At 43.7% G+C, this 12184-nt stretch overlaps 1 protein-coding gene across 1 annotated transcript in view; it reads right to left on the bottom strand.

The window, feature by feature from the left end:
* Positions 1 to 12184, bottom strand: part of HSD17B4 (hydroxysteroid 17-beta dehydrogenase 4) — a 640476-nt gene that overhangs the window by 311516 nt on the left and 316776 nt on the right. Inside the window, exons 12-14 of the mRNA XM_069226895.1 lie at positions 11342 to 11451; positions 3684 to 3914; positions 473 to 524 (exon numbers count right to left, since the gene is read on the bottom strand). Coding sequence (XP_069082996.1) covers positions 473 to 524; positions 3684 to 3914; positions 11342 to 11451 — 393 coding nt within the window. The remainder of the gene's footprint in view (positions 1 to 472; positions 525 to 3683; positions 3915 to 11341; positions 11452 to 12184) is intronic.

Below are 12184 nucleotides of genomic sequence, written 5' to 3'. Positions count from 1 at the left end.
TCGGAAACCAAACCTGAAATGGTTGTGCGGAAAGGACATAAAATGAATTAGGTGTATTGCTTAAACCTGCCATTAGATAGGCGTCCTAATAAATCAGCAAGGATGAGCACAAACAGGGTGCCAAGTATCATAAGTGCCTTTATCTTCCACTCACAAAACTGGGTCAGGACACCTCTAAAATATTATATACTGCTGAGTGGAGAGTGCTGCCTGCTAAAATCGATAAATTGACTCTCTGAGGCTACAAGACACTCATTTCTAAAAGCTTTTGAATGTTGTTGCGCAATCCCACATATAGAATGGAAAAGAGAGAAAATGCCAGTTAAAAGCTGCACAAGGTACTTTCCTACATTCCCATACATTCTGTACGGATTTTCTTGTTTATTTAGTAGTTTTATAAAGTGGTAGAAAATGCAGCACCGAGACTAATACAAAGAGCGTTTCTGAACGAATGGAAGAGTGAGCTACTAACCTGAAGTTGGAAGAGGTTTGTATACTTCCAGGTACTGTTCACCATGCAGCAGCTGCAGGAAGAGTGAAAAAAAGGTAATTTTTGCGTGCCTGATGCAACTTTCTTTTATAATAGTCTTGCACGATTTAAAAAAGCTGTACTGTTAGTATCAAACATAACAAACCTACAAAAGGTTAGAATGTATTGCAATCCGCTACAAATGTTGCTATAAATGTACTTGAAAAAATAACTGCAGAAAAAGTCTATATTGCCAGTCGGTCATAATAATGTTTCCAATAACTTTCTAGACTCAATAAAAGCTCACCATAGGATAATTCAAGAGTTTGGTAACTCATTAGAAAAATTAGATCAGTCCACAAAATGTTGATAATTTACAGACAGTGTCATAATAGTACAATAATAGCTGAAAAATGCATGTAGGCTTACACCTAGAAGATGGTCCAGATTCTTTTCTTATGCACAGTTCACAGTTTACAGGTATGTTTAGGCATGTGGTACCTTACACACTTACGAGGGAGAATTCCTACTATCTACATGAATTAAGATACAATGGGAGTTACAAACATCAAAGTTTCTTAACAGTAAAATTAGATTGCTTTATAAAATATAATTAGTTGTCATCCTTTGATCAGCCTCCCCTTGCAAGTTTCCCAACACAGGAATATGTATTGCTGTCTTTTGAACTGGCGAGTTTCCAGGCGACACTGTTCTTTCACCTGGAAACTTGCCAGTTCAAACAGTACCGTAGTGAGACAGCAGACTTGGCAACTGTAACCGATTTAAACAGAGCTGACCTACTCGGAGCCAGTGGGGTGTTTTCCCTTATCAAAGTTACAACAAAGTAAAACATAACATGCCATTAGAGAGCATGAATTATAGAGTCAAGGCCTAACTCACTTCTGAGACTCTCAGTGGGACAGAATTACATAAACCTAAAGCGCCCTCATCCCCAGTGAGTCAAATATATGATACACCCCTAAAACACGCAGCTGATTCAATAGTCCGTATCAGTACAAGCTTACCATAGAAAGCGTTATTCAAATCAAAACAGAACTCACCCCAAAATTAACTAATTTGTAAGCATACCATTCAATCCTAACAGTGATGCAGAGGTGTACAAGAGTCGTTTAGGACATCCTCCAACTGTGCCTCGGATGAGACGCAGCTGTCCTTTAAGTGGCAAGTTATAACGCCAGGTTCAGAAAAAAGCGACAGTGACACTGGATTAACTGAACCAGATAAAGTATAGGGAGGGTGCCATCAGTGGAATTAAAAGCACTAAACGATGAGGGTAAACTGTGGTATTTATTGTGGGATTTAATCCATCACCTCAACAATAGAAAGCCCTTCTTCCAGAAACTTCGGCTTCATAGGAAGGAATTACATTTGTGAGTGAGCTGCTGCATGTCTTTGCAAACAGTGCATAATATTCATGTCTTGCGGTTTCAAAATTCCACAAAAGTTAATTCAATATGAGTTCATAATCCTGACATCCCGTTTAGTGCTAAAAATGCTAACATGATTCTCAGGTGGACGAAAGAATAACATTTTTTTTATTGCACTTAAACTTTAAGAGGTCGAGTAAGGTATGCATGTCAACTGGCCCCGTATTCAACAAATGGGCCGTTTGCACCAAGAAGGATCTCCCAAATATTAGACAATTCCTTGTCAGTAGTATCATATAGGTAACACATTGACCATCATACACAAAAACACTCAAATTCCTACCTAAAAGCCCAGCCGTACAACAGGACATGTGCTTCCCTTACTATCAGTTCCCTACCGGCCACTGGTAGCATCAGTATTCATGAAACCGTGCTCAGTCTTAAGAAAAGAGCTGTTACTCATTAGCAATCTTACCTTTCGGTATTTCATCCTAAGCAGATCCTAGAAAACAACCATATTGGCTTACGGAGCAAAAACTTAAATTCTGAGGTTGGTGTATTTCACCATCTAACATATATGTTATATAAAAGATTCAGAGATAGAGAGAAGCCAGAGAGGGATTTGTGGTGAGGTGGTGAGATGCACTCAGTTTCTTCATCTGCAATATTCTTCTCGGCAGCCTCTCTTAATAGGCTTCAATAAATGCAGAGATGGGTGCCACTGTTTTGACAGATAGTCTGAATTGTCCCAGAAAGAGTAAGCTCTCATTTCTGCTGTGGTCAGGGAGAAATGTGCAACAGCCCTTGGGGCTGGCCTCGTGAAAATCTTGCTGGCTGAATCAAGCAGTCCGCAAGAGCATGGGTAGAGCACCAAGTGCCGATAATGTCCGGAATTCTACAGTCTTGTAGTTCGATACAGATTTAAGGCTGTTGAGTTGGTTGTCCACCTCAACCAATAGGATACCTTACAACCATATTCCCAATGCTCTTACCTCTTAGTTTTGCTGCAACACCCCCTAGATCACTTAGTTCAACTTCTGAAGGGTTAATGACACAAAACCAACAGACTAATTTCACACACATTTCTGGTAAATTATACATTCTATAGTCCAACAAGATTATCAGCGGTCGCAGATGGTACTGTACCCTGCATTTGTCTTTCACAAAGAGGGTACAGCTTTTGAGACACCTTTATGACAAAGTGTTGGCAAAGGGACACACTAGATGGTGGTTGTCTAGATACTTCAAACAAGCTGTGTGCACTCTGGTACCGGCTCCTCTCCCCAGCCATCAATGCACAGTTGGAAAATGGTAGTATACATTAATGGAAGTGAAAAGGGAGACAAAAAAATATTTTGAAAAGGGAGAGAACAAAAACACTTTTTGCAAGTGTTTTTGATTTTAAAATTAAAGCCACATTTAAAATGCTCCCAGGAGAAGTGCCCCATGCAACGAACAATACAGTACACTGAGTAACATATCCAAACATGGAAAGTTAAACTCTAAAATACCACTAGTGGTGTACAAGTGATGAACCAGAAGTCAATGCAGGGAAAAGGAGGGCATGCAGGAACTTAGGCTGATAGTTCAAAGCAAGAGCATGGTTTTAAGGAGCGGTTTCTGTTTGATGTCTCAAGAAGTAGGGTTCCTAACGGGTTGGAAGATGGTAGGGCAGGAAGTCAGAGCTATACGGGAAAGCAACACGCTGCTGAAGAAATTGGGAGAACTGCTTTCATAGCACCAGGAGGGGTATATCTAGGAATTTCACTGAATTGCTGCCTTTTAGAAAAACATTATCGAAAAACACACACATGTAAAATACATACCCTTGTAAAATCAATACTCAGCCCTGGAACATTTGCCAGCCCACTCATGGATGCCTGTGAAGGGATTACTCCAAAGGTTGGCAAACAGCAAAAGTCTTCACTTCCTTCATAGAGAAATCTCAGGTGGTCTGCATCTTTGGTAGACATTCCCACCCCAAGTGCATACAAAATGGGCTGAAAATGGGTGTATGAATACGTTGATGTGGGTAACTGGTAACCAATTGCTTTAGTCTGCAGAGAAAAAATAACAACAAAAAAATATTTAAGTGTTCTGTATAAAATGAGCTCACGTGTCACCAATAAAGGAACACATATTCGATGTATTAACTTAAAAAGGAAGTTATTTACATGCATTCAGATTTTCTTTCCGGAAGAGAGAAAGAGCAAAATAAATATTTTTCCCACTCAAAGCAGATGTTTAGTCATGCTCTGTTGTACTAATTCTTAATGTCAACCTGGTATATGTCTTTTAATATTTAATATCTCTGTGGCTGTTGCAACTGGTGAAATAAGAGGTCCTAATTAGCATCAAATATTAAAAGTAAGTTAAAAAAGTTTTTTAAAGGGAATGTTTAATAAGAACATTGTAAAATAATGTGCTCGACTTACTACATTTCTAAAATACCAGTACAAGTAATGTGTTTGTGACATGATTAAAAGAAACTAAGGAACTAACTAAATGAAAATGGGTAGAATGACAACACTCTTTATAGGTTTAGCCAGTGGAGTTTCACCTCCTCTTTTGAGGGGTGAGGTGGAGTGTAAAAGGTAGGCAGAGTGATGGACTGACCTACATCAAACGGAGTTACCACTTTCAGGAGGAAGGATGCTCTAGTGCGAAGAACCGGTTTGTCTGGAGAGATGGTAAGGTAGAGATGTGCCGATAGTGCCTGTAGCTCACAGACCCTCCAGGAAGATGTTTGCGTCACAAAGATGGCTGTTTTTATTGTAAGGAATCTGAGTTGGCAGTTATGTAGAGGCTTGAAAGGAGCACACATTAGAAATGTGAGAACTAAATTAAAGACCTGCTGTTGCATAATGAAGGGCGCATGTGGGCACAATAGGGAACTTGAACAGGGATGGCTGATCTAGCAATTGCTGAAATGCAGAGATGGCAGAAAGATAGCCTTTCAACGTGCCAAAAGCAGAGCACTGCTAAGCTTACGTAAGAATGACCGAAAGAACCTGGGAAAAGGGTGCAGAAAGAGGGCCAACTTGTATGTCTGTACATCATGCCATGAACTTGCTCCGACAGGAGACGTATACCGTTTGGTGGAGGTACACCTGACTGACAAGATAACTTTGCAGACTTCGAGCAGAAGGACGTAAGCTGTCAAATGCCAATGCTCAATGTCCATGCATGAAGATGGAGTGTTTTCAGGTTCAGGTGCAGAATCCTGCCCTGTAGCTGTGACAGAAGATCCTCCTACAGAGGCAAACTGATCGGAGAAGTGATGCTCATGCTAAACAGCTGGGTACACCAGACTCTGATGCCTGATCTGGAGACACAACAATGACTTGGGCCCCGTCATTCCCAATCTTCTTGAGAAATCAGGGCAAGAGTGGTGTTGGAGAGAAGGAATACTGGAGGTCTGAGGTCCATGAAAAGCGTCTTCAAGCAAGAGGAGCACTGAAAGCTCTAGCATGCAAAACTGCTGACATTATGCATTCTCAACTGAGGCGAACAGATCTAACTAAGGCTCTCTCTATTCTTTGAAGAGGCCTTGCGCTACCTCCAGATGGAGATGTCATTCATGATCCGCTAGGCATTGACTGCTGGGTTTGTCCACCCTGGCCTTCAGAGAACCAGTCAGTCTCACCAAAATCCAGGTTAGAGGCTAAAACACTGGAATCGTAGCTAGAATATCCTGGACTCGCGACTCACGAGGGCAGTGCCCAAACCTGCACTGTGTCCAGAACAGCTCAGATGAAAGGGAGCATCTGAGAAGGAGTTGGTATTGGCATGTTGATAGTGAACACCAGTGAGTGCAGAAGGTTTGCAGTAGTCTGAAGGTGTGAGACGACTGCCTGGGTCGAGTTCACCTTCAACAGCCAATCGTCATAAGTAAAGACTAGAATTCCTGACATTTGCAGATGAGCTGTAACTATTGCCATCACTTTTGTGAACACCTGAGGGGTGCTGATAAGGCGTAATGGGGAGCAAGGCAAAATGAAAGTGCATTTGGTGGACCGTGAACCGCAGGTAATAACTGAGAGGGCAGGATGGGGATGTGAAAATAAGTGTCCAGGACAGACACAACTTGTGCAACTGAGCATTTTACATTTCTCCTCTTTTAGAAAAATTAAGAAGGGGCAATTCTAAAATAATACAAAGGCCTCTGCCCTTCCTGGGCACCAGAAAGTAGTGGGAATAGCAACCACAACCTACTTCTAATGCTGGCACCTTCAGTATAGCTCCCTTGGCCAAGAGAGACAACACCTCCTCATGGCGCAAGGAGAGGTTGTCCTCCATCTGCTTGTCGTAAGTAGGTAGCATGGGTGAGAGGGGTTGGCACAAAGGGGAGGGAGTAGCCCCTTTGGATGAGCTGCAAAACCTAACGGTCAGATGTTCTTGACCTTCAGTGGTGCAGGTGGTGGAGAATCCTGTCCCTCACTGGATGCCCATGATGATCAGAGGGTATACTAAAGGGGTTTGGAGGCTGCAGCTGCCAGAGGGTGGTGGACGGGCTCGACCTCTGGCTCTGACTTCTAGTCTTTTAGATTCCCTACCCGATGGAGCAGTAGGGAATGTGCCATGATTAACTTTGGAAGTGGAGATCTAGACCACAAAGCTCTTTGGGGTGGAGTGCTGGGTGAGGAAACTAGGGCCCCCTGTGGCGGGGTGATGCAGACGGGCAATGTTCCTTGCACAGGAGCCACTATGCAGGGCTTAGATCAGACCCAAGTAGGACATTAGTAAGAGTTATGGTTCAGTGGGGGCAACTCCCAACTGAAGACCCACCCGTCAAAATGTTCAGCTTGACTGCTACTGAGGATAGTGTAAGGTCTAGGATCTCACCTGCCATCCATGCCACCACTGTGAATGAGGCACCTGCCTCAGTAGCCAGGGTAGAGGGAGAGACCAGGCCAGTGTTTTAACGGAGGTGTCAAATCTACTGGTATCCACTAGATCGTCATACCAATTGTCCTTGGGATTTTCTAACCAGTATCGCAGACCCCTCCCAATCATCACCCAACCCAGGTCTTTCGAAAGGCTAAAGCACTGGCTCCAATATGGAGAGTCTGCCCCTAGTCAGTGCCTGAGGTGGCATTGGACCACGTCCCTCCGAGATTGTATCGGAGTCAGAAATGAGGCTGGGGCAGCACCGCCGCAGGGCGTCAGTGATGTCGGTACTGGAGCGGGCACCAGGGAAAGTTGGGATCGCTTGACCTGTGCCGCTCTTGATCTGTCAACAGATCCTTGTGGCACCGAGGGCAAACCTACCTACGGAAGACCAGTAAGGGTCGCCCCCCCCCGGACCTGTGGGGCCTTAGGGCACTCCAGAGAGGTCAGGCCGCCAAAAAAAAATGGGTCGCTGTGGATCCTGGAAATTCAGGGAGGAACGGAGACAGCCCAGGTGCAGGCTCCATCGCAGAACTAGGCCTCAAGTGCCGAAGTCCACACAACTCATCCAAAGACTTGCGCTGTGAAGTCGACAACCTCTTCCACTTTTTCTTGTGGGACTTAACTGACATAGCTAAAAACCTGCCTTTCTGGTGGACATCCTTCATACCAGGAGACAGTCTCAAAAATCTTTGCCAAAAGGGTCGCAAAAATGTCAGTCAAAAAGTGACTGGGGGTAGCTCTTCTTTGGATCTACTCTGAATGGCATGCAAAGAAAAGAACTGAAGTTAGAAAGCTGAGGTGTTGCCTTTACAGGCACCGCACACATCACTTCCGGTGTGGACAACACCACCGACATCACCTATCAGCACACAGGGGTATTCCTCACAAAAAACTATCTGGATACAGTCTAAAGCCTAGAGAATATTCTACAGTAAGAAATCTGTGGCTAGAAGTTGCTATTAGATACATTGTAACATTGGCTGACACCCAATTGATGAATTTAACTTACTGTAAGTCCCTAGTCAAATGGTACTACATGCACCTAGAGCCAGTAAATTAAATACTTCTGGTGGGCCTGCAGCACTAATTGCGCCACCAACTGAAATAGGCTGTCAAACATGCTTCAGGTCTGCCATGGCAGCCTTTGAGTGCAGTTTCAAACTGCCATTTTAACCTTGTGCAGCGCTGTACAGCGCATCCTCAACACAGGACCTCGCATTGCAGCCCATCGGAACCACCACTGCATAAGGCATCGCCCATGCGAGATCTCGCAAAGCTCTGGAACCCGGAATTAAGGTACTTTGTTCAGCGGGCCTAACTTGGTCCCTGTATCCGTGCCACACTCCATTACAGTCGGCCTGAACTAGTGACTAGACTGCTCCAGCGCAACCAGATAACCACAGTGCTTTGTGTTTTTGGCACTATTCTCACATAAATCTTTACAATTGCTTAGCACCTGTATTACTGATTGGATTGTTGTCATTTTAGTCTCAAATAATATTAAATTTTTACTCAATTTTTCTAAATTGTTGTGGGAATTTCCTTGTGTTGCGATTTTCACTTTATTACTGTTTTCAGTGCTGTATAAATACTTTACACATTGCCTCTACATTAAGCCTGACTTCTTTTGTGCCAAGCTACAAAAGTGTTTAGCCCACGTTACTTTTGGATTTGCTTGGGACTTCACCCTGACAGGAATTCTGTTTTTTCTGCTTGACTAGGGGTCCACCTCCCTCAACCAGTAACCCATTTTTCCATAAGGGGGGGCTCTACACAGAGTACCTGGTGGTCCTCCTCAAACTCAAACAGATGTTCAGAGCAAACATCACAGGTGCTTGAGGCCCACCAGCCCTTCCTTACCAGGAGCCCCAGGGGGCGGGGCAACTCTACACCATGGTAAATGTGTGGCCCTGTGCCACAGTTCCTATCCGGTGGAGCAGGTCACAAAATACTTGTTGTGGTGATTATTTTGGGGCAATATATGGTATGACTTTGAAGCCTTACTGTGCAGTACACTCACAAATACTGTTGTTGGTCCAGCCAGGTACTTTTACTTAGACATAAGCTCAACCCAAGGTAGCTGTGGCTTTGAGCGGTAAGGCTTAGCAAAGGAACAATGTGTAAAGCATTAAACAGCACCAAACAAGAGGATAAGAAAGTCAAAAGAAACAAGACATCAAATGATGATAAATAGAGCAGATGGTTAAAAACTTATAGAGACCTTAATCATCAAAAATCTGCAGGAGGGTTCCAGAGATACAGAAATTCGAAAGAATAAATGACTTTTCTATCAACGGCAAACAAGCATTGGCCAGCAAAAAGTGTGGAAACTTTTGAAAAGTTTGAAAAAGTTAGTTTGACAACTATGGCCTGAGTTGGGAAACCAAGTCTGATAGGACAGAGGAATAGACAATGGAGTGATCCTGATGCTGAGGGATGCAGGCTCTAAAATGATTAAGGATGCTCCTGATGCTGCGGTCGTCGGAGGTGAAATCTGATTGAGTCCTCGGTCCACAGGTGAGTTGGGGGTGACTGCTCACAGATCTCGGGGTTCCACAAGGTCCTCTTTGCAGGATTCCAATGGCTGCTGATGCAGACCTTGCACTCTTGCAATACAGCGGTCATTGTGCAAATCTTTGGTGGAGGCTGGTGTCCTTCTTCAGCAACTAATCCTATCACAACCAACACTCACAGGTCCACTAGACATGAATGCACCTTTTGGCTATTTGCGAATTGTCCTTTGGGGTATCGGCAAAACTTCTGTGGTGGCTGCCAGAGATGCGACTTGGCCTCTTTCAGCTTTAATGTCCCCATTGCTATTCTGAGAGGTCAGCCAGCTGTCCCTTTGAGTCTGCTGACCTGAGGACGGGAATCAGCCTTTCCCCAAGCCAGGCACGCACAACAGGGTCCAACCACTGCTAGCCCATATGTCGCTCTGGCCTCAGAGCCTTTTGTGGACTTCCAGCAGGTGCAAAGTGGTCTTCTTTTCGTCCTCCTTCCAGGTCCAGCAAGTACTGAGGGTCAAGGTGCCGGGGGTACTTAATTTATCCGAAAAGAAAGTGCCCTGAGGGTACCATGCTGTCACTGACCAATGAGCTACTAGGTCCCCTCGTACCTAGTAGTGAAGTTCCTGTCATGTGTGGCATCTTAGCTATCCCAGCAGGGTATTCTTGCCCCCTCCAAGATGGTATGATCTTTCCTCTGTCATGAGGAGCAAAGTAGCCAACCCTAGCGATGTGGTTACCAGAAGGCTTGGAGGCGAGTTTCCCCTCTATGACCCTGTCGCCATGCTGTCCACGGGACCAAAAGGCATCCTGCCCAGGGGTGCTGGGTTGGGCATCCAGTCAAAGGCGGATTCCCCTTTGAAGTAGGACTCTGGGCTAATACTTCCTCCCCCTCGAGTGACCATCCTGTCAGAGAAGGTGACACCTCGCTGTTGCAACACTGCCTTTGTTCCTGAGCCTGGTAGTCGATCACACGTCTACCCAGTCGGTCAGAACGCTGCCTGTGTGTTTATGCCTTTGTAGGGCCTCTGGTCGAGCAGAGCACAGAGTGACAACTTCTAAAAGTTGCCTATCTTTAATAATAACATTAATTTTGACCTAGGCATCAGGTCACATTTAATGAGACGATAATTTGATAACCTACATGACACAGTTTGGTAGTCCCAGTCAAAAGTGAGCTGGCTTGGAATGCCACCCAGAAATACTGTATTAGCCAATGGGGCTACCAACTTTACTCACAGCAAAACGACAATTTGGAATGGTTGCTGCGAAAACATATCACAAAACATATGTCTTATTAAAAAAATAAAGCTCACTGCCATAGGACTCTATAGGCCATCCTTAGGGGAGACTTACATATAAAGTTAAGGGATATGGTGGTTTTGCCATTGGTTCAAATTTTCCTTCCATTCTACAGTGGCAGACGGAGCCATTTTGTACATTATCACACGAAGGGTGGCATAAACAGCGCTGCAGCCCTGAGTGAACATTGTTTTACATGCTCTGAGTACCACACACAAGGTACTTATAAATATGTCAGGCCTTGCCAATTGAGTGTATACAACTGGACATGCAATTTGCATGGTGTTAAGACACTGGCACTGATGTCTGGCTAGCAGGCCTCACTGCACTCTTGGACAGGAAAACCCAGCAGCATCATGGGGATGAACATGCAAAAAGAGGCATTACCTTTCAGTTGTCATGATAAAAGTAATAGTCTATATTAAATGCACACAAACATATGGCTATACCTGGGTAGTATCTATCAGGCTTAAAGAAGGTACAAATAAGATGTTGCTGTGTTATGTCATATATCTTCTTTTTCAGTACCTAAATATTTTTAATGTATCCACCTTCATCCGACAGTGTCACCTTGTAGTCATCAAAAGCTACAAGCAGTACACTTCCATCATTCTGTAGTCTACTTCTCCAAACAATCTCCTTTGACCATAAAGTTGTTTTTTTTACTTTCTTTGTCATACATGGCATGTTTTTTGAAAGGCAGTTCTTATGAAAATGATGCAAGGTGTACAAACCACAGGTGCTTTAGTCCCGCAGCCACAAAAAACATAAAAAATTGTACTCACTGGGTCAATAGCAGAGACCCCTGCTGAAACATGTTGACTTGTAGGATTCATTGTTACACCCTCCTCAGAATCTAGTTTGAACACCAACTCATAAATGGGCTGCATAGAATCTGGAAAAAGAAGACATGGGTTAGAAGATCCAATTTCCAGTCACTCCATAGACCATTTTCTTTTAGCACAAACAACTGAGCACATGAGACTGTTGTTTTTTCCATATCCCTTAATATTCAAAAGATTAGCAGATTTGGTTTAGAACCGGCGGTGCAGTCAAGAAGATGAAAGTCAATAATGCTCAGACGTACACTATTAAAACACATATAACACCAAATTTCCTCAAGGCAGATTCGCCTTTGAGGAAATAGGCTGACTTTTGGTAGCTAGCAGATGCCTCTTAAAAGACAGTTGGGCCGAGACAGCCTGGTCTTTCACTCTCGAAGCCATAATCACCTTTCAGACATTGGATCTCCATGTTGTTCCATCCACATCACAAAATGTATACGCTGGAAGCATACACTTCCTTAATCTACCTATAGTTTGACATTTCTCAGGCATTTTTGAGTTTTCTTAAATATGCTACATAGTTTCATGTTGTCTCCCACAATATGCCAAGTTTACAGTTTGGCACAAACAGTACATTTTATTGGAGCCAAGGGCACTTGCACTACTGTACATAAAACGTTAAGAAGGCCACAATAATGACTGTTATATTAATTTCAAAGGGCCCATAAACGCGAGTTAGAGAGGCCATTGGAATTTTGAATATTCTTATTTCGCGCAGAGATCTGGACTGCTACAAGTAACCAAAATCTCTATGTGAAATACTGGGTGGGGAGGGGACATGAA

This window comes from Pleurodeles waltl, chromosome 1_1 (genome assembly GCF_031143425.1).
Source record: "Pleurodeles waltl isolate 20211129_DDA chromosome 1_1, aPleWal1.hap1.20221129, whole genome shotgun sequence".
NCBI lineage: Eukaryota > Metazoa > Chordata > Amphibia > Caudata > Salamandridae > Pleurodeles > Pleurodeles waltl.
The sequence above is the reverse complement of the archived record's forward strand: the minus strand, read 5'-3'. Positions and strand labels throughout refer to the sequence as shown.